Here is a 22,508-nt window from a genome sequence, read left to right as displayed (position 1 = left end):
CTCATTAGCTATATATAAAATTGGATGAAGCTTCTGTGACGTCACCCATAGGATTCCTGAAGAGTGCTTCTGAAGGTCAGTGTGGGAGCTGAGGTTGTTGCCATCTTGGCTGTTCACTCAAATATAAATGGCAAAATAGGCCCAAAACTAGAACTTGAGTGGAGGTGAGGCAGGAGACACCGAGGCAAATGCTTAGCTGTGAGGGAACCCATCGCTGTCACACACTTAATTGTGCAAATTAAATAAACGAAAACAAAAACAAAACAAAAACCAGCCCTGAACAGCTGCCATGAATGCTAAAATTAGGTACTCTAGACCGTAAACATGTTTCTTTGTACCAGGTTATAAACACAATTATTTGATTATTGTTAAGTTTAACATGGGGGTCTATGGGTTTTGCCCATAGGCTGTAAATAAAGATGGAGGGCAGAAAAGATCCTCAAAACTGAAACCAGAGCAAGTAGAAGATGTGAGCGAGCCTGGAGGAAGTGTGGGTGGGTCATCGATAACACAGCTCTGCATGGCTCCACTCTCAGACCGTACTGCGCAGACTCTGACTCCAAACTCGCAAGACGGGTGGTCCATATCCACACGTCAATTTTGCCAATTCAAGGAAGTCAGGTCCATTGTCCATATTTATGCAGTCTATGCGAGTATTGCCTTACTTAAGTTGCCATTTGAGGAACAAACTAGTGAGCTAACATGGACATGAATGTGGTTAACCATTTAGGTGCTGAACATCAGTGAGGTATTATGTTCTTTATGCAAATTTTGCCTGTTTTTATTGTGGTTGATAAAGTGGAAGTGTAATTATTTGACCGCTGACACGGTGAACATTTCACGCTTTTAATTAACATCATACTTCTGCTTAATAACAGGTGTAGGAAATCAGGAAGCAATTAATATAAAGCTCTCAAAACATGAGCGACTGAAAGAAAAGTGATTCCTCTGACTAGGTCAGAGGGACACGCTGGTTAAAACTGTTACTATATAAAATAAGACAAGCCATATAACTAAAAAGCTGACTCTTGGAGGAGATCCAAAAAATGAAAACTCCAAAGGGAGTCCGTCTCTGGTAGGGAATTCTTCTGTGCTGGCAGTGTGGTAAACAGAGAACCCCTTAGAGGCACATTACTCTACTCTACCACATAATGTGGTTTTGGACCTGGTGGACAGCTCTTAGAGCTCTAATATGTCATCAGTCTTTCTCTCCACTGTCTCCACTACATTCTCAGCTGCTAGTCTCTTTGTCGCCGTTGTCAGCCTTTGGCTGTGATGATCCATTTTTTTCGCCATTCTCCAAGTCCAGCACTCCCTCATTTTCCACTGCTGCTCCTTCCTCCTCTGCGTCCTTTTCCGCCTCGTCCTCTACCTCCTCTTTTCTATCCTTTTCTCCATCCCTCCTTTTCTGCCCCTGGCCCTGTTTGTCTCTGAAGACCTCCACACCTAACATTCTGAGGTAATGAAACCTCTCGTTGCGGGGGACAAAGGCTCGGATGGACGTCTTCCCCCTCCATCCACACAGCTGGATGGGACACTGAGGCTCCGCTGTATTACTGGCAAACAGAGGGCAGTGATGAGTGACACAATAATATCACTCGACAACATGATGGTTGTTTTAACATGGCAAACCAAAAATATTTATGTCTTACTTTGGGTTTGGAATATACGTCAGCACAATGCTTCCCATTCCTGTGAAGAGATTTATAACGTTATACAATGCAAATAACTGGAAAATGAAGTTAATTCACCTTGTATGGCAATATCTGAACTAACCAGTGTACTACGACTGATACTTCTATGTCTGCAGGTACACCGTAGCTCTGGAGCTTGACATACAGTGGTCTTTTTCAGATGTATAGCTCCCTTTGTAGCTGTTGGACAGCAGCTGTGATGAAAGCCTCACACATTTATTTGCCTCTTTCCCTTAATGCCAGCCACTCATCCGCTACTCTAACCCTCCGATTATGTTAGTCGAGTCTTCTCTGGATGTGGTCATTTAGTTTGAATACATGTCTTTTCTTACAAAGCCATTCCGCAGTCAGTACCTATTTTCTTGGCTTGACTGTGAGCGTCGTCCTGCAGTTTGCTGAGGAAGGGGTTCTCCTGGGTCAGCAGCACTTTGATGTCCTCCACACTCACTCTGATTATCCTGGAGCGAATGTAAGGCTGAAGAGTGTAAATACCCTGGCAGGACAGAGACGAAATAAACCGTGATATTTTACAGCTACACTGTGTACATAAAATGAATTCAGTTGATTTGAGTGTGGATTCTGTAGCCTGGCTCCTTGTTATTAAGCTGGGTTCTGCCTTCAATGATGATCCTTTGAGTTCACATAATATTCAGTATACTACAAACTCAAAGTATATGTGTTGAAAAATAAGCTATATTACAAATACAAGCAACACAAGGTTAATTTGCATTTGAAAGGTAGATTTTGGACATTGGGAGAAAGAATTTCACAAAGATACAGGTTCAATTAATAACACAAGAGAGTTCACAGAAAAATGAATTTTACTCCACTGAAGATTACATCTGTGTGGATGAATTAAATAAATTATGCCTCGTGCGCGTTACCTCCTGAGCCAGTCTGAAGGCACAGCCAAACTCGTCTCCATCACTGTTGCGACACCACACCTTCAACCCTGTGTTAATGACCTGAGAAGAAACCAAAAAATAAAAAGCAGGCTTTGTGTAAATGGTCTTGTTTTTATATAGCACTTTCTCCCCATTGGTACTGAAAGCACTTTTATAGTCACACACACATCCACCCATTCACACACCAGTGCCAGTTGCACTGGGAGCAACTGGGGGTTCAGTGTCGTGCTCAAGGACACTTGACAACGTGCTGTACCTACTGAGCCACAGCCGCCCCCAAAAGGACAGTGATGGCAAAAAAAGTCAGTGAAAATATATGCAAGGTTGGTCATTTAAATTTGAATTAGTTACTATGTATTATTGCACACAAATAAAAAACAGGTTATAAACGACTCATAAAAACATGAAAAACAGCACAAGGTGTTGCCTCCAAATTCACTAGATCCCAAACTGATCAAGTATCTGTGGGATGAACCACAGAGGCCCCTCCTCTCAACCCATAGAACCCCACTGACAACATGTTGTTGCCAGACACCACAGGACACAGAAGACCCATAGGAGACCTACACAATACAAGGAAGGTGGTCATAATGTTATGCCTGACTGGTGTATAGTGAAGACAAAATTGAATACAGCAAGGCGTTGTGTATGTTGTTGCCAATTATTCCTGCCAGATATTTCAGGAATTGGAGAAAAAACCTGAAGTAAATGATGACAAACGTGGGAATTCTTTAAAAAGAGATGAAATAATAGAAGTCAGCATCATCTCAACATCGAAGCACCTCCATGATACTAGATGATCTGACAACTTTCAGAAAATAATGTGCCTCCGAGCTGATGTTGTGTCCTCATCTGTTGCATCTCAGACAATAACTCAAAGACTCCCTAGAGCAGATGCTAATTAGCCTGGTGAAGCCAAACTCAATTCAAAATATGACTCTGGTAACACTTAGATTTCATTATGGGGCATGTTTCAGCGGATACAGAGAAAAGAATACATCTGCACTAAGCTGGACAGTCCTGCAAACAGAGTCATGCTGTAAACTTATTAAACTGCAATGCCCTCAGATGAGGCATATGAGCACATTGCTGTTACTCTTCTGTCCATCGCCGCATAAAACCCACCCACATGTTTTCATCAGCCACTAAATCTATGCCAGAGCATATTCAGTTCCCAACAAAGTGACTCTAGACCAACAAATACTGTGGAAGTCAGGATGGCTTCCAGGCAAGATGTAATGCTTGTACAGCAACATTAGCTTTCCAGTGCATCTGTTTGTTTATGTCTCTCAGTCGGTGCAAATAATACAGCTGCATTTCAATCACAATCAGCACAAACCACCGAAATTAAATCATACTCTATGTATGCTAATTAAGAGCAGAATATAGCAAAGAACATCCTTCCTAATTAGGTTTACACTTAATAAATCTCTTCATTTGTGATGAATAGTACCAATGAGTAAAATAAAACGCTTTGTTTTCTAGTTAAAATGTGTCATTATGGTAAAGCATTTGAAGAAAAGGTTGAAATATTATTGCATGGTTAATCTGCAGTGTCAAGTTTGAGTAATTGAGAAAATAATTGATACATTAATCTAATCTGTAGTGGCGGCCTTATTACCAATACTTATCTAATTGATATTAAACATTACACTACTGTGGTACTTGAAATGTTATAAAGCAACAAGGACTACACACGAATCCTGTTTTCCAATGATCGTGCCAAGAATCTGTAATGACGTGCAAACAGACAATTTACTGTGAATCAGCTCAAGAGAGTCACTGAGAAGTGAGAAGCATCAAACAGTGAGGAGAACAAAGACACTGAAACGCACAGTGCCACCTGTGCAGGTGCTACAGGGTGGAAGACCAGAGGGATTGAGGAGAGGAGAGGGTCCCATCTGTTTATGCTTCTCCCTTCACACAACAAAAACAAACTGCTGTATCAATGTAAAGCCAATAAATCTGCACTCAGATAAACAATGCACTTTCAAGCAGATCTATACTAGCCACACAGTCCCTAGGAAAGAATTGATTATGGATTTGTTGTATTTATTTATAACACATGGACATGCTTCGTCACCAGTTATCCAACCAGTTCAGTGAGTGCAATAATCGGCAATGCTGCCCCCAGAGAAAACTACGCACCTTCATGCGCTCACTGTTGTTGAGTATCACATTGCGAAGCTCTTTGGAGACCATGTACAAGTGTCTCTTCTTGCCCTCGTGAGTCCGGGTCAGAACATTGAGTTTGGGAAAGTCAGGAGACAGATCATAGAAAGATCTAGGAAAAGCGGGATAGTGTTTTATTGAATTTTTTTTTTTTTTAACCAGAATCTTGAAAACAATCAGTTCCACAGTGAATACACGCGACTCTTACTGTATGTTGGTGAAGACGGGGTCGTCTTCAGTTAAGAACACAAAAGGGTCTTCTTTATACCCAAACAGCTTCATCTTCTTTGGGGGTGGAGGCCTAAGAGGAAATACGTTTAAATTTTAATGCTGCTTCATGGTGATCATTAAGGTAGCATGTAATCAATGCAGGAAATGGCACTGATGGATTTGTTAATGCAAAGAGTATTTTCTTATTCAAAGCTCTGCATATTCAATATTCAATGGCGCGTATCTTTTGTTTATTAGCACACCAGACTGACATGACTCACCCACACACCCCATCTTGTTTAGCACCAGCGTCGTGAGCCAAAGGAGCTCCTTTGGACGGCTGCTCGTCTGCCTCCCCGTCTTCTTTTCCCTCAGGGCCGCCTCCTTCCACCTCCTCTAGCAGACCCTCAGGCTGGGGAGTGTTTGTTGGTGACAAGGCCGCTTGAGAGCTTCCCGTCTGGGCTGCTGAACTGAAGGAGACGTCCTTCCTCAGCTGGAGGCGAAGGGGAGGGGGGTGAGCGGACAAAGGAGACAGGAAAAAAATTAAAAGCCCCAGCTGTGGTTTGTAAAACGGAACAGGTGAGTGATACAGTGCAGTGGTAGTGTATTAAGTGTGTGTGTGTGTGTTCGTAAGGGAGTACCTTGGGATATCTTTTGTTCCAAGGCATCGGGGCTTTCTTCACCAACACAGCCACAAAGAAACCTCCAGTGTTCTGGTGATGTGGCAGAATCCTCATACTGACATTAAAATACAGACACAGACGAATCAGAAATCATGGCCTTGAGTCTCACGGTGCCATCTACTGTGAAGACAAACATGGGGTTTTTTTCCAGCTATTAATAAGAGGTGTTGTGACAACGTAGGACAACAGCTCCCTCTGCTGGCCCAGATAAAGTCAGAGAGCTAAAGATAATGAGTAGAAATGACATCATCTTCCATTATGGGAGAAAGAAGGGGGAGCATGGCATTGATGCAGACTGGGTGTATGTGTTAGAAGTTTCTGCCAAAAAAATCATCAAAAAACACTGCCCTGTTAATGAATTTGGCCACAGTGAGGGCTGCAGGTACATGTGGGGTTTGGTTTCCAAAAGAAAATACTTTGGGGATAAAAAGATGAGGAAGAGCAGCTAAAATAAGATCAGGGTTTGAGGAGAGAGTGTTTATTACTATATTAGTACATTAAAGTTTGGAGACTGTCTGTGCTTTTTGTGTGTGCGCACATACCATCGCTCCAGGTGCATGTCAGCCAGTTTCTCTGGGTCTGTTGGCGGGAACATGGTAGGGCGGATCTGTGTGTGACGACTGCTCGGGACCTCGGACCAGTCTGAGTACCACTGGCCCTCTTTGGTCATCAGCTGGAGAGGAAAACGGAAGATCCACCATTAAGACGCAGACAAACTAAATTTTGTCATAGCCATTGCTAAAGACTAAACTTTTCTGCACCTTCCATGAAGAGACCCCTGGCATCCACTTCAACCCCGGCAGCTCAGCTGAGCTGTCGGCCAGCTCCAACGCTCCTGGAAACGTAGACAGAAGAGACATTAGATATCATCCTCGCATAATACATGTGGAATATGTCACCTGAGAAGGAAGGATTTTGGTGTCGGTGCTGACTTTGACAGATAATATTGTCATCTTGTATTAACATATGATCCAATATGGTATGAATGAATACGAAAAGAAAAAAAATTACATTTTATTTTTTGAGAGAAAAAAATCAAAAATCAGTGTCATTTGTGATTGATCAAAGCAGCCATAAACAGAAACTTAATACACTCCAACATTAGGCCTGACAAAATTTGCTGATCAACGGAAAATTAACAGTCAATAATTTAGAATTTGTTGTCATTTTCCAAACAATAATGTCAGTGTTTTTGGTTTCAGGATCTCCAGTGTGAAGACATATTGCGTTTGCTTGTTTAAGGTTAGATAAGGGCTATATTACTGAGTTAGGCTGGACAACGGCAAGCTAAAATCTTTCGTTGTCAGTCAGTGCGTTTACATGCACAGCTTAATCGAGCTAAGCTCGAAATTCGTCTTTCTGAATGTGGTCATTGTCCCAGTTTACATGCAGCAGAAGAAAATCAAATAACTGACGGGAACATGTCCTCCTCCTCCTCCAGACAGGTTAATACGACCCCCTTTCCAGCTGACCTAATATGTCATATAATAAAAAGAGTTGTTCATGTGGCAGGCCGGCATTTTAAACAACGAGATGGATAATATTCAGCTTTTTAATCTCGTACGTAATGTACGCGCTAGTTATGATGCAGATAAGATGGTGCTATCCTTCAGGTGATTCTTCTACTGGCTCTGTTTACCTTCTTCTGCGACTGGCTTTCTTTGATGTTTTTGTTCTGGGGTCACACGCCAACGCAGTGGTTGTGGAGCATGTGCTTAATGCAGTTAAAAGTCTGTGTGCATACATGGCGGAGTGTTAATTGGATAAGAAGAACTCCGATTTCAGTTGGCGTAATGAACTTAAGATCCCCAGTTTAAGTTGGATTAAGGCAATAATTTGTTTTTTTCCACATGCATGTAAACTTGCCGAGAATTTGTAGAACTGGCTTTTGTCACAATTAAAGTAAGAATGACAATGACAAGACATGGATACTAAAAAATATAAGGAGAAAAATTCAAATTTATAGTCGCACTTCACTGCTGTGCTGCAGCTGTGGTGTAGCCTATGGCGTAAACCAGACATGGCCCTCTCCGGATATGAAACTACATGTTGTGGTGATGAAGACTACCTTGCTCCAAAAAGCATTCCTCTGAGAAGTGTACTGTGAGATCCCTTGACCACCAAATTCTAACCAGTTCACTCCTGGGTCTGAGGGAAAATGTGAGCCATATGTAAAGGAATCCCATCCAGATATCCCTGAAATATACCTTGAATGGGAGAGACAGACAACCTGACAACAAAATGCCTCTAACCATGGCTAGTGGCAGCCCGGAGGAATTTAAACTGCAATCAGTAGCTTCGGCTCTAAGCGTTGCACTAATACATATCACAGGTCTTGAGAATTTCAGAGAGGCACCAAACTTCAAGCTAACAGAGCTGACTTGTCTCTTCTTTGGGTATAATTTACATAACACTACATGCATGACAAAAGAACAAGGAGGTAATAAACAAAGTGATGTGCAAGGTCAATGCACTATTCATAAAAAATGAAAAAAAATTGGTGCTCACTGAACTACTTAAATTGAAAAATAAATATTGTACAGAATATTGTATGACCCTGTGTGTGTTAGTTACCTTCACTCTTCTCCAGCAGTGCTGCTATGACAGCTTCGTCCTCTATAGGGTTGAGTGAACAGGTGGAGTAGACCATCCTCCCTCCCACAGCCAGCTGTTCAACGCCCCGCACTGCAATACGCAGCTGGAGCCTGATAAAAAACACACACTGTGATGCTGCCAACTTTTCTTTTAATTAGCACCAAAGAACACACCCGCTTCCCTGGACGTTAAGTCAATTTGGTTTACCACACGAGTGCATGAATTCCTGTGTTGTCCCTTAAATGTGAGCACTCACTCTCCCCCCACTCACCCGTGGAGATGCAGGCTGTTGCTGGTCGTCCATTTCTTCCAGACGTCTATGTTCTTCCTCATTGTGCCGTCCCCGCTACGGAACACAGAGCAGACAGTGGCACAAGTCAGAAACACTGTCACTTTGGCCCCTGGGACGCAGAGACCACCAGAGATCCCAGACACTTCTCACAGGGCCAAAAAGTCTGCAAAGCACTAGCTGTAGAAACGCCAGGCTTTAGCTGACTGCTCACATCACTCTGCCTGCCTGCTTCTGTCTTCATTAGGGCTTTTCCTGCCCTCGCTCTCCCTGTGTTGTGTTTGGCAAGGACCTCCCGGATTCAGCAGTTAAGCTGGCTAAACACAAGCAGCATTTGCAAACCTATGCAGTTCTGTTTTGGCCACAAAATGCTGCAAGACTTGGAGAGAAGGAGGATGTGGAAACATGTGTTTCCAATGTACGGAAACTTCAAGGAATCAGAGACATTATTAACAGCCACATGAGGAGGTGTAGACACTCTGCATTTGACAGAGAGGATGAAGCGCCATCTCCATCTGTCACACACAATCTCCTCTCCAGACAAACTCCCACACATCCAGCAGAGCTTAACAAACTTATTTTTAATCTTTAAACCGTAATTCTCCTAAACTCAACATCACTGATGATAGTCATTTGCATTTGCTGACCTGCAGGGCACGTCACACAGGATGCGGTCATAGAAGAGGATGTCCTTCTTCCCGTCTGAGTCGATCTTCAGCGTGGGGATGCAGGAGGCGTCGTGGTTGACCACCATGACGCAGGGGCTGTTGAGACGCTTGGCCTGGTGCACGAGCAAGTAGCAGCGCTTGTTGTCCACATCGTTGGCAATTACAAAACCCTCTGAGGGTTGGAAGTGTGGGGGAAAATGATAAGTTATCACAGGGCATATCTTTTTCTTAAAAACAAGATGCAGAATTTTATTCTATTTTTAAATGGCTCTTGCCAGGAAATGGCACATCCATGTCAGCGTGGAGCATCTCGATCAACTGAGCTGTCTTTGACCCGGGAGCTGCACACATATCCAGGATCTAAACAAAAGAAACGCATGTCAACTCTTCAAGCAGAAGGCAAAGGTAGTGATTTCACCTTAACAACGGGGAATGTTTTTACCTTGTGATGTGGCTCAATCTTCAGGAGCAGAGGAGGGATCATGCTGACAGCTTCCTGTCGGCTGATGTTTCCCTGCAAGGACAAAAAGGATGCCCGTCTCTTCCATTGATGGTATATAAAGATGGACAAACCTTATGCGACATCACCCACATACTATGGTCAAAAGAATTTAAAGAACGCTTGTTAATCTGAATAGAGCATCAAGTCCATTAAACTTCTGTGATGTTGATCTGGTCAGTTAAGCAGTGGAGGGTGTTGTTAATCAGTTTCAGCTCTTGGGTACTCTAGAGGAGTAGCCATGAGATTATCCCCTCCTCATCTTTTCTGACTGTTTCCACTATTTTTTTTTTTTTCATTTGGCTAGGGTCAGTGTCACTACTGACAGCATGAGCCTCCCGAACTGTACAGAGTTTCACAGGTAGTCCAACTCCTCCAGGATTGAACATCAATATGTGACATTGCGCCCTGTGCTCTTCACAGATAAGAGCATGTTCACCCTGAGCACATGTGAAAGGGTCTGGAGAAGCCGAGGTGAATGTTCTGCTGCCTATAACACTGTTCAACATGGCCGCTTTGGTAAGGGTCAGTGATGATCTTAGGAGGCATAGTTTAGAAATTATAAATCCCTTGAAGCTCATGGACACTTGAATGGCTGGGTTCAGGATCTGTTCTCGTTTTGACTGGGGGCGAAAACAAGCTAAACCACTGAAACAGCACCAAAATGGTGGGAAAAGAAAAAGAAAACAAGTCTGTGCTGCCTGTATCATAAACCAGAGAGCAAGGGCTACAAAAGTGGATGCTGATCATCATCATGTAATGATACTGTAATGATCACGGCATAATTTTCAGTTTGTACTCCTGTCATACATAGTTTGTTGTTCTCTAAATCCTACTCAGTTGATTTTTCAGTTGATTTATATCCACCGTTGGCTTGTCTGCATGTTAAAGAACAGTAGTCAACAACACCAGAGTTGTAAAATATCACATACAGCAGGTAAAATAAGTATTGAACACATCACCATTTTTCATAGTAAACCTATCGCTATTGACATGAAACCTTCACGAGATGTTGGTAACAACCCAAGTAATCCATACATAGAAAGACAAATAAGTTCAGAAATTAAGTTATGTGTAATAACGTAAAATAACACACGCAGAAAGAGAGGGGGGAAAAGGCATGGAAAGCCAAGACACCAGCTGAATCTATCAGTGATCAGAAAGCCATCCTGCCCCTTGTCAGTGCAAATGAATATCAGCTGGTTCAGTCCAAACTAATGGCCTATAGAAAGGTGAGTCATTACCAAGGTGTCACACAAGGAACATCTCATGATGAGTAAAAGCAAAGAACTGTCTCAAGACCTTCACAACCTTATTGTTACAAAACAGGACGTTCAAATGCATTAAAAACTCAAACATTGCAGTTGCACTACACAAAACAAGTCACTTCACGTGTTAATTTACTATTCTGAATGTTTTGAGCATGAAGTTCTTTTGTGTGAGGAATTTTCACTGTGAAGAATAAAGTCTGAAACTTGATACAGCCGTCTCATCTTTAAACTTTATCTGGGCACTGGTTTGTGAGCTATTTTTCTAGTTTCCTCCACATCTCTAGCAGTTAGCTAACACTAAAATCAACTTTTTTTATGGTTTGAATTATTATCAATTCCTTTACTGCAACTGCACTTCAGCCTGATTACCCACCAAAATGGTGCTAATGACCCAAAATGCACTGCTTTGCGAATTATGTCACCTGACAAAACTGAGAGAACACCTCTGGGACATTATGTTTCAGTCCATCCAATGCCACCAGGTTTCAGCTCAGACAGTGATGTCTGAGTCCAGGGCTGGGAGGAAGATATGCCAGGATACCATCTGTCATCTCATAAAGAGCACATTGGAGCTAAACAAACTACTGAGTACCATTTTCATTTGCAGCAATTGAATTTCAGCAAAATGGACTAGTCTGCTGCATAATTTCTTCCATTTTTATTAACATACCACAATCCTGTTAAAGCTTTACTGCCTCAATTTTCCATTTCCGTTGTGTCTGACTCACCGACTCAGTCTCGTTGACCAGAAACTGGTGGAACTTCTCCAGGAGGGGTGACTTCCTGATGATCTTCCTGCTCATGTTGGTGTGCCAGGCCTTCTCATCGGGGTACCTGGACAGGACAGACACAATCTGCACTGAATTTCTAGTCTTAGCCCGTGGGTCCTTTCAGTCCAGTGCAAATCACGTCATATATTACCAGCTAAGAGCCTGTGGAGCTTCAATCTTCTGGCCATCAATGTCCAGCTCCTGAATATCCTTGAAATATTTTTCCTTGAGACAGTGGAGTATCTCCTTCGCATGGCTGCACCAGGGCAAAATAAAAAGAGCAGAACTGGCATGAAGAAGCTAGAAATATTTCCATCAAGTACAGCAGTGAGCCAACACTTTAAGACTAATGACTAAACCTCAGAGTTTAGGTCAACAGGCTGGCAGAGAACATTCCTGTGTGGTCAGTCTGTCATCGCCTGCTGCTGGCATTGGAAAGATGCGTTAGCAGTTGCAGCTAAGCTTTAGCTACAGGGGTTCATCATCAATCATCGAGCACTTGTACTGAAAAGTGGGAATTCAAAAATAGCTGAATTTATAAGTAATCTCTATGAGCTGCGTATACTTGTTCATGAAAGGCAAATTCATTTCATGAGACCAAAATGACACGTCCGACTCACCTCTTGTATCCAGTGATGCGAATGGTTGCTGGCAGCGGTTCCCTCATCGCCTCCATGAACTGTTCAAACTCTCCCTCAGGGACTAGGCCTAGTTCCTTGTAGTAGTGCTCGAACAGCTTATTCTCCTTAACAATGTCAGCATAGCCTGCTCCCCAGCCCTGGAACACATGGTGCATTATTATTACTGTTATTATTAGTAGTACTAGTGTAGGTCGTATAACTGAGCTGCTGCATGGAGAGGCTACAGGGCAAAACTTAAATCAAATGTCTGATAATTTAACATTCATTTATGGTTAAAGGCTTTAAGAACATACCACAGTACCCCTAACATTTTAGTATAGTCTGATGGACAAAAGAAAAAAATAATCGGCGAACGTGTACGAGAACAGTTAGAAGGATACAGGAGGGGTCACACATAGCTGTAAAATAGCAATTAGCTTCCTGATGTTGCAGCTGTGCCTCAGCTGCATTTCTCCACAAGTTTAAAAAAAAATACAACCAACAAACAACTGCGATGGCCTACTGTGGATCACTATGATCAAGTCGGCTCCACCGGTGTGTACTACATTTAAATTTAGTTATTCGTGGCCTGGGGACCTATTCAGGTTTGTAGTTCAGTATGAATCTTACAGCGTTGTCTCTGTCGTCCCTGCCAGAAGTCTGGTTTTTCTGTCTCTGTCTGCTTCTTTTCCCCATCTTAGAACAGCAGACAACTCTGGAGAAAAGCCTGCGGAGATGCGTGGTGGATGAATGCAAAGTAGAGACCTGCAACTCAGGAAAACTGTAAATGTAAAAGCGTTTCAGCTTGAGCTGCTGTGTTTCCTCGGAACGTGTTGCCTCTGACGCACGTGAATCAGGACCTTTCGAGGTGGCCACAAAACCTGCCTGACAAAAAAAGGAAAACGTTCTGGACAGTTAACGTTATATGTTACGGTCAAGTATTTGAATTTGTATTATAACATATTAATGAGGTAATTGTTGTATATATAATGTTTGTTTGTCGAATAATTTTGTTAGTTATATATAACTAATTGCGACACCGTAATGTAACTTATCGTTAGCCTAATTTAATAATTTTCCAAGTCATTTTTTAACTTTCTGTTACAATAAAATTACAATAAAAATACATTGTGTTTACTAAAAAATGTGTTTTTCTTGTCTTCCAAAACCGTTCAAATAAGATTTAGGCAATTATTCTAACAGCGATATTAAGAAAATTAACCCAGTGAAGTTAGCTATTTATTCTTTTTGATGCTGCATAATCTCGTATAACTGCATTTTTATCTGCTTTGATATCTAATTTTTAACGCGTTTTCCTAATTTAATAAATTCGTAATAGTATGCCAATCGGAAGCAAAATCACAGGTAAGACGTAAAATAATAATAATAATAATATTAAGCACCTTCAACTAGCCCAGCCCCCGAGCATTTTGATTGGTTGACAAGATCCTTTGACGTGTTTCGCCAAGGACTGTGATTGGTTCGAATCTGACGCGAGCACATATGCCGTCCATAGACATACAGGAGCTCGTGAATCAGCATACTCGAATTGGAAGTTGTAAACATTTGTTAAATTGCATTGCTTCTTGTTTTAGTTTTGTGCTTCCACCTCTGCCGTCGCCATGGACGCCCTCCTCTCCAGGCTCTTCTCCTCGGAGGCAGAGGAACTGTTCACACTGGACTGCATGGCTTACCTCATGCATGTCATGGCAGCCTGCACTTTCGTTACATTGCTTTTCGAAAATGTCCCATACGGGCGATATGCTAGCAGCAAATATGGATTCCCAGTGAATGCTAGATTTGCCTGGTTTGTCCAGGAGCTGCCTGCCTTCTTCTTGCCTTTGTGCCTGGTATTTTGGACATCCTCTGCAAAAACGTCACTGCTGCCAAATCAGCTGCTCATTGCCATGTACTTCTGCCACTATGTCCACAGGTAGGACTGAATCTGAAACCGTTAATATCACCACTGTATGCACTGAAGTATGTAGTTACTGTTCAGCTTTGATCACAAACGTCCTGTAGGTAGGTGCCAGTGTATGGAATTCCACTGTGTAATATATGAATAATTATTTAATCGCTTTTGTCACTTTGTTCTTGTGTAGTGATTTTATGTTGGCTGTTATGTTTGTCCTATTCAATGTCTTTTTGCTGTCTGTTCTCTGTGTCCTTTTTAATTTCTTTTCTAGTTACTGGTTTTCTTGACTTATGCTGCTTTAACATTTGAATTTCACCTAAGGGATTCAATAAAGTCTTATCTTATCTTATCTTATCTTATCTTATCTTATCTTATCACCAAATGTGTTATATATTGTTGTCATGTTTATTTTATTTTGTATTTCACATTCATTTTATTTCGTTGTAAAGTGACCTGGAGGTTCCGAAAGGTGCTTATAATTAAAATGCAGAGGTGTTTAAATAATGTCAATACTAACTAGTCCATGAGAGATTCTTGTCAATAACATTTTTGTTCTTCTGCAGATCTCTTATTTATCCATTTTTAATAAGAGGAGGGAAGGCAACACCATTTGTCTCATTCGCTCTGGCCACTGTCTTCTGCACCTATAATGGTTACATGCAGATCAGGTACCTGAGCCATTATGCCGAGTACCCTGCATCCTGGGTTACACATCCGTGCTTCATCATTGGTAAGTGTCTGCTTCCCAACTTTCTACAAGAGAAATATGATCCAACTTATTTTGCATAAAGCTTTGTAGTGGACTATAATATTGTTTAGTCTGGATAAAACATGTTTTAATGAATTTTGGTGGAATAGAGGAGGATATAACCTCCTTATGTCTTACCATCCTCAAGTATGTCCTTTCTCCCCCTCTTTCTTACGTTAAAAAAATACAGAGTTTGGTTTTCCAAACCCTCAGTATCATCAGTGATTATATCCCTCTTATTCAAGCAAATGCAGCAAACCTCTGTATCAATCGAATTAATGCAATGTATCACTATTACGAAACTCTTACTGCCCTAGATTTATATTCCAATTTTTCACACAATACACTAAGTTTAAATGTGTCTAATTACAGCTTGATAATCAGACTGAACAGTCATTTAGTTTAGGATTATTGAAAATATGTGAGATTAGGGTGACAATTCAGAGATCTGAACCCTGGTAGGTATATAGAAATGACACTGATTAGTTTTATTATCTCAACCCAGACATCCAGAATCTCTCTTACAGCTCTTTTCAGTGTGGTTAACCAGGACACCATGTCTGAAATATGAAGATACATTTCTAACCATTGTCAAATCAAATTTGTCCACACTACCAAGTGCTGAAGTCTGTAGTTCGTGTACTTTGTATTGGTAAATGACTTCTAGTCATTACAGACCCTAATCATGTGAGTTTTTATGTGGGTATCATCCACAGATGATATCAATAAAACCCATACTCTTCACCAGTCATTGAGTCTGAAGAGGCTACTTGCATGAGTAGTGAAATGTCTTCAGAATCTACCTCATGAGATAGATTTTACTACATAGATAGAGTTAAGTGTTAACAAAGACAATGTATATCTCTGTATTCATTCATTGTAGCATGTAAGCTTCCGACATCATTGTAGGTTACAGCGGCAAAAACACTATAGGCTAATATAGTAATAGACCTGATACATGTGGTAACTAATAAGTGGGTCAAAATTTCACCAAATGTGGAGTATAATGTTATAATGGAAACAGGGACATTTACTACTTGCACAGAAAGGTGCAGTGGGAAGCCTGCCATTAAGATCCTTTGTTGGTGATCCGAGCGCGTAAGCCAGATGTGAACATGCATTGAGATTGGATTTGTTTTGTCTCATTTATTTATGAAAAAACACATGGGCGTTATTATAAGTGATTGCCTAAAAAGGAAAAAGCATCCTAAGTGATTCAAGATTCAGGAATCATTTATTGTCATTATGTGTCTAAATAACAAAATTTTTGATGGCAGGCCCTGGCTAAAGTAGTGCAAATATAAAAACAGTACAATAAGTATGCCACTATAAATAAAATAAAATAAAAACAGATGTACAGATATATACATGACTAAGTCAGCATGGCGGCGGTGTGGGAGCTGTGTGTCTGTGTCTTGAGAAACCTTCAGGGTTGGAGTTATAATCTGACAATTGTGCAGGTCTAACTAATGTCAGGGTAGAGATGAATAGGTAATCACACGCATAAAACAGTGGTGTCCTGGGTTCTAGACCAGTGGTAGAGCTCTATTATACCCTTTTCACATCGAAAATCTCGGGTCGACTCGCCTATGGTGCGCTTTCACACCTCCACACGTCCCGGGTCTGACCTCCTGCTGTGCGTGCCTGTTTTTTCCTCCCTCTAATACGTCACTGCGTACACTGCAGGTAAACAATGTACAGCATGGGTGTAGTTTTTAACGCTTTCAGTTTGTTGATGACCTGAAGAATGGACCAGTCAAACTCCCACTCTTTCAAAAGGCTGCTGATATTAGAATAAATCACTGTGTCTCGCACAGAGTCTGATCTTCCACCGAATCTCCTCTTCTCCTCGGGTTCAGAGAAGCTAGCGGTCAATGTCAGAGTGAAAAACCCGGGGCAATGTGGCTTCGATGTGAACAGGAATGCCGTGTCGACCTGGGCCGATAAAATCCCGGGTCTGACTTTTTTATAGCAAATGATTATTGTCCTGATTGTGATCACACACTGGCACCTAGAGATGGAAACGAAAGTCTGTACATAGTGTCACAGGATTTGCCATGTATCAATCTGTAATAATAGATACTGCAAATATAACCCATATGTTACTAGAATTTAAAGTGTGTGGGAGGAAGTTGTTAAAAATGAATGAATGATAAGGGAAAAAACAGATGAGTGCCATCTTAAATCAAAAATAACAGTCTTATGATGGATGGAACAGGAAAGAACAGACAAATGAGATGAATGTGTGTCATGGGATTTGCAGGGGTTGGTTTATGAATATAGGAAACAGTGGAAATACAACAAACTGGACCACTGTCCAGATTTCTGTAAAAAAAAAAAGTATTAAATACATATCGCAACATGTTTAAAATCCCAATAGTATTGTATTGTGATATCATGGGTTGGTCCCAATGCTGCCTATATTCCACACTGCTGCTCGGTGGCATGTTGAAGGATAGAAGAACCGTATGCATCCGATGCTTCAATGAAGCTTGATGAATTCCAGTCTCTCCGTCCCAACTCGACACCTCATAGTTATTAATAAATCACAAGACATTTTGTTTCTATACAATTGATGTCCTCGTGTCACTGTTGTAAGAAAGGCAGTTGTGTGTTGTTTTTTTCAAACACAGATTTGCTGTCTGGATTTTGTCTGTGAAATGTCTTGCTTTAGCAGCTTTTGGGTTTGTTTCCAGGGTCTGCTCTGTGGTTAGTTGGCTGGCTTGTAAATATGTACTCTGACCACATCCTGAGGAACCTGAGAAAGCCCGGAGAGACTGGTTACAAGATTCCCACAGGTAAGGACTTCATTTGATCCAACACATCTACAGTGTAGACCTCAAGGATTTAGACATTTACAGTGTGTTCAGACACTGTGCTTTACCATAGTCAACATGTAACAGACTACTGAATAATACATTAAAGTGACAAGTCTTGCCTCTAATGTGAGTAGATTTTCATCAACATAATGTAATAGAGTGTGGCAAGTAACTTAGTGGAAAATAATTTGAGTGAGAAAAAAATCCTTTATGTCTTATGTTCAGGTACATTTAAAAAAGCAAGATTTGACATAAAATATATACTTTCCTGCCAAAAATATGTCTGTTTAACAATGTGAAAAGGACCTCTTTCTTCTGTATCTTATTTTTTGATTGGAATTTAATGGTCAAAGGTCAATTACTCATCATCATAATGTCTAATTATGACAATATTCCACTCAAATAAATATACATTACATTACATTAAATTCCTTCACAATCTTCCCTACATGTAGTATATTATATGAGCACACATGAATGTTAAATGCATCTTGACTGGTTGGCATAGCTACACAATCACTAGATGAATTTTGACTGCATTTCCTTGCTTTCATTTACTGTTAACAGAACATTTAACAGAACATTTTTTCCTCCACTGCCCTGGGGTGACAAGGAAGTAAAAAAAAAAATAAATAATAACAGTAATCACATCATGGCACTGAGCACAGCGGTCTCTGTACACTAGATGCTAATTTTCCAGTGTGGTTGCATGATTACACAGGATTGTACTGTAAGCAGAATCACAGGTTGTCACCAGTTATCTTTTCCTCCCTGCCGTGCTCTCTCTGAGCCCTTACATTAGTGCTGAAAAAAGTTCTTGCTGCACTGACTCTAATACGCTCCAACTCACAATACTCGTAGTGTGTTTAGTTTTGTGTTCGCTGACTCAAACGCAGAAATGTTTTAAACCACACAGTGTTGATAGTAACCATGTTAGACAGCGAGCTAAGTCTATACTGGAACATGTCTGGATGGTATGCACCGGCCAGTCTGATTTGATATCCAAGCTAAAGCACTCAGCTGTAAAAAGGGTTCAAGCTATTATGACATCCCTGTGTGGTTCTAAATTACACCATATGTTGCTGAAATTTCTTTTGAGTTTAGATATTGTAGTTTTAATACAATTCATATACATTCACTTACCAGTTCTTTGGGTACCCTAGTGAAAACATTCCTGCCCTAAATTTTAGTTTCATGAAGGTTCTGTTATTTAAAATTTGTTTCAAATAACTGAGAGCTGTTCATTTGACTGTGTTTTCATTCTGGAGGCTGTGGTCTGTAGTACTATTGAATTGTATTGCATTGTACTGACAATGCAATACAATTATTTTGACAACTCAGTGTGCTAGGTTTAATACAGTGACACTTTTATGACTAATAAATCCAGTCAATCCAGTTTAGCAGCACCATATTTACATCGTCCAAAATGATCATCCAGTTGAATTAAAAATCAGAATAAGAAGTTTTATTGCTGCTGTCCACAGAAAAACAAAGAAATACAGTTTATAAAGATAAAAAACTATTGTGGCAATACACAGTAAAACCTACAATATATACAATAAAATCACGGAGTAGCGCACTAATGAATGTAGTTAGGATAGCGGTGAATGAAAGTGACAGTGATATAGAACAGTAAACTGGTATATAGCAGCATTTTAAAACAGTAAAGGATAGTGTAAATTGCCCGTGGAGTGCAGATGGACTGGGGAATAGGTGTGGTAGTTATTGCACAACAGTCTTATGAAAGGTTGAAGGTGTGAGGGATTTGACAGCTTGAGGGTAGAAGCCGTTTTTTTAGTCTGTTGGTTCTGGATTTGTGGCTCTGTATTTCTTTCCAGAAAGGGGATTTAGTGCAGGATATCAGAACACGTGCATTTTCACTAGTGTACCTGATGAACTGACAAGTGAGTGTACATTCATGCCAAAATTCAAACAACAATGAAGTGTAAGAACAACCATTTGGGATTTACAGGGGCTTCATGTTAAGATTTGTGCCAAGCTAAGCTAACTGACTGCTTTCTCCACTTTATTACACACGTTGTCAGCTGTTCCTTTGAATCAATGACTGACAGAGCACGTTACCCTGAAGAGACAGTGAAACATGTTGCAAAACTCTGAAAACAATTCACTGCACCGAAGGTTTTATTTCCCCTTTTCGAGAGGATTCATGAAGGTCAATAAATGTTTACATTATTATGTACAATGAAACTAGCTACAAACTAGCTATAAATCTATATGCATACAATACACAATAAATAATTATACAGTCAAGAAATAATTTGCAACCATATTCTCAACAATGCCACAGATCGACTAAACAGAAGCAGGTGTGGGTAGATTTTTTTAGTCCATGACCTTTCCAGTGTAAAAATGGATGTGCTTTCTATGAGATGTGACATGTTAGGAGGGGGTTTGGTAAACAGGATTTTTGACTCAGCTCCAAATTCCTCTTGACAAATAGCCCAAAAGGAGTATGAGTGGATGAAGCTATATGTTTGGCTAATTCCAACATAAACTGGCTTTTCCCTTTCCTAAATGAGCCCGTAATGATAACAGGTTCACAAAGTGAGTGGCTCCCCTGACTAGGAACATAGTCACAACAATGGCACCTTGAGCCTGAACTTGACGTGAACCTGTTGAAACAATCCGTCCTGGACCCTTAAGGAAAATAAAGTGGAGAAGGCGAGGCGGGAGGAAGCTGTGAGCTTTGTTGCTCCAAATCAACCTCCAAGCACGTCTGGAATCCCCTCAGCCAAGAATCTGCCATTTTCACATAGAGGGTAGAAGCATTGCTGAGCACACGGCCTGCAGTCAAATAATGAGTGCTCAGCCTTCTATGGTCGGTGTGGAGCTGGTAGTGTGAACGGCCTCTTTTTTGTAAAGAATATTTCGCCTCCAAATGAAATCTGTAGATAGTGGAAATGTCACTACTTACTCAGCTTAGCATGGAGTTGTAGTCTAGGAAAAGCCATCAGATTTGATTTTCTTCCAGACTGAAACATTTTGCTTCAGTGAACATATAAAGGATAAGCACACCTGCCCTCATTTCTGTGTCTTCCACCCACAGGCGGAATGTTTGAATATGTGTCTGGGGCCAACTTCTTGGGGGAGATAACAGAGTGGGCTGGCTTCGCTCTAGCAGGCCACTCTGTTCACAGCTTAGCTTTCGCCATCTTTACCACAGTGGTTCTCGCCAGCAGGGCTGTGGCCCACCACAAGTAAGAATAATAATAACATGCGCTCTGTTAGAAGGTTTCCATGGAGTGTGTTGTACACTTTAAAGCAAAATGTCTCCTTCTTTCTTGCTCTGCAGATGGTACCTTGCTAAGTTTGAAGACTATCCTAGAAGCAGAAAAGCGTTGATTCCCTTTCTGTACTAGAAAACAGTGGGGACTTACCGGGAGCTTAAAAAGGTATTGTATTTACTTGAAGTGGCAGAGAAGACCATTCCCATATTTTTTGTTGATTTAGAAAATTTCTGATGTCAGAACAAACCCTCTGGAGATCTTTATTGAAAACACACATGCATGTAAAAGATCTAAGCTGCAAGCCAACAACAGTTAAACCTCATCATCTTCAAATGCTTTTTATTGTTGCCATTAGTTTGGCAGTAATATCCATAAAGCACCAAGAAACACCGGCAGGCGTGGACTGAATGTGTTGGTACTGTTGTGTTTGAGGAGAAGCATTACAATTAGTGCTTCTCCTGAGGATGTACGATGGAGAATGAAGTGTACCTTAACAGTAATACTTTGGATTTATACCACTCTGCAGCAGCAAATAACAGCTTTGAGACTTTCCTCTGATCTGCATAATCTCCCAGATGGGACATAAACTTGAAAATGCAAAGCGTTAAAGTTTTCATTAATCCTCAAGGCTCATGTGTTGCAAATCTATCTTTTTTAACATCCATTCAAATGATATAGACCACCTCAGCAAGGGGCTTTGCGTGAAGAAATGCTGAATTTTTTTGTGGATGTTATGAGAGACTTTTTTTTTTTACTAACCTCACCACTTTGAAAAAAATACAACTGCGTCTCAGGCCTATGAAGACGGAAACTACAGTAGGTTAGTATCATAAAATGGAGTCCAAGCATGGCTCTCAATAGCTCACCCATGCCTGAAATGAGAAAATGAGAGTTGCCTCAACACATCACTCCTGTCAGGGTTTCAAAGACAGAGATTAAAGAAGAAGAGCATCAAGTGTTAATCATTGGACTGATACTGGATGGATGAGGTTGAGTGTGACTGAATGAACAGAAGAAAACTGTTTTTGATGAGTCTTGTACTCTATTATGGTTTCTTGATTAATGTTACCACGACAATCTTGTCATTGTAAGTATGGACTTATCATGTGTTATGTCTTACTAAGAAAGAGGTCTGACTGTAACTCAGTTCAGTTCTCTTTCCCAACATCAGTCACAAGCAAACAATATGTAATTTTACAAAGAATTTTATTTTCTCATGGTTTTTATATGCTGTCGTCAATAAATACTACTTCTGTTTCTGAGTTTGATGGGAAATCTGTATAACTGAAGGATATAGAGAGTGACATCCTTCATGTTCCAGGACCCTACTGTCTCACTCTTTCTCTTCAAGACATTTCCTATATGTATCTTGTTTATCCGTGCTCCTTATTAACTGCATCTC

General features: G+C 40.8%; 2 protein-coding genes across 2 annotated transcripts; one reads left to right on the top strand and one right to left on the bottom strand.

Annotated features, from left to right (window-relative positions):
• Positions 1-832: 832 nt before the first annotated feature.
• nsun2 (NOP2/Sun RNA methyltransferase 2) lies at positions 833-13,250 on the bottom strand. Its single transcript, XM_047605098.1, has 19 exons — positions 13,007-13,250; positions 12,377-12,534; positions 11,908-12,012; positions 11,715-11,820; positions 9,659-9,730; positions 9,492-9,576; positions 9,196-9,388; positions 8,531-8,605; positions 8,239-8,369; positions 6,426-6,499; positions 6,207-6,337; positions 5,623-5,719; positions 5,263-5,474; positions 4,980-5,072; positions 4,748-4,883; positions 2,579-2,659; positions 2,049-2,187; positions 1,653-1,692; positions 833-1,556 (listed from the first exon to the last, which is right to left on the bottom strand). Exons 1-19 carry the CDS (start codon positions 13,070-13,072, stop codon positions 1,232-1,234), a joined length of 2,319 nt encoding a protein of 772 aa, XP_047461054.1. The 5' UTR covers positions 13,073-13,250; the 3' UTR covers positions 833-1,231.
• Positions 13,251-13,860: 610 nt separating this feature from the next.
• Positions 13,861-22,368, top strand: srd5a1 (steroid-5-alpha-reductase, alpha polypeptide 1 (3-oxo-5 alpha-steroid delta 4-dehydrogenase alpha 1)). The gene is made up of 5 exons (XM_047605099.1): positions 13,861-14,309; positions 14,855-15,021; positions 17,736-17,837; positions 20,926-21,076; positions 21,172-22,368. Exons 1-5 carry the CDS (start codon positions 13,999-14,001, stop codon positions 21,236-21,238), a joined length of 798 nt encoding a protein of 265 aa, XP_047461055.1. The 5' UTR covers positions 13,861-13,998; the 3' UTR covers positions 21,239-22,368.
• The last annotated feature ends 140 nt before the right edge of the window (positions 22,369-22,508 follow it).

Source organism: Mugil cephalus, chromosome 14 (genome assembly GCF_022458985.1).
Source record: "Mugil cephalus isolate CIBA_MC_2020 chromosome 14, CIBA_Mcephalus_1.1, whole genome shotgun sequence".
In the NCBI taxonomy this organism is placed as follows: domain Eukaryota; kingdom Metazoa; phylum Chordata; class Actinopteri; order Mugiliformes; family Mugilidae; genus Mugil; species Mugil cephalus.
The sequence above is the reverse complement of the archived record's forward strand: the minus strand, read 5'-3'. Positions and strand labels throughout refer to the sequence as shown.

Bases quoted from the DNA above. Each gene is read 5' to 3' on its own strand.
- nsun2 (XM_047605098.1), bottom strand. From the start codon at position 13,072: ATGGGGAAAAGAAGCAGACAGAGACAGAAAAACCAGACTTCTGGCAGG. The intron at 12,013-12,376 runs GTGAGTCGGACG...GCCCTGGTGCAG, and splicing joins CGCATCACTGGATACAAGAG to CCATGCGAAGGAGATACTCC. The intron at 2,188-2,578 runs GTAACGCGCACG...CTGTCCTGCCAG, and splicing joins CCTTCAGACTGGCTCAGGAG to GGTATTTACACTCTTCAGCC.
- srd5a1 (XM_047605099.1), top strand. From the start codon at position 13,999: ATGGACGCCCTCCTCTCCAGGCTCTTCTCCTCGGAGGCAGAGGAACTG. The intron at 14,310-14,854 runs GTAGGACTGAAT...GTTCTTCTGCAG, and splicing joins TTCTGCCACTATGTCCACAG to ATCTCTTATTTATCCATTTT. The intron at 17,838-20,925 runs GTAAGGACTTCA...TTCCACCCACAG, and splicing joins TGGTTACAAGATTCCCACAG to GCGGAATGTTTGAATATGTG.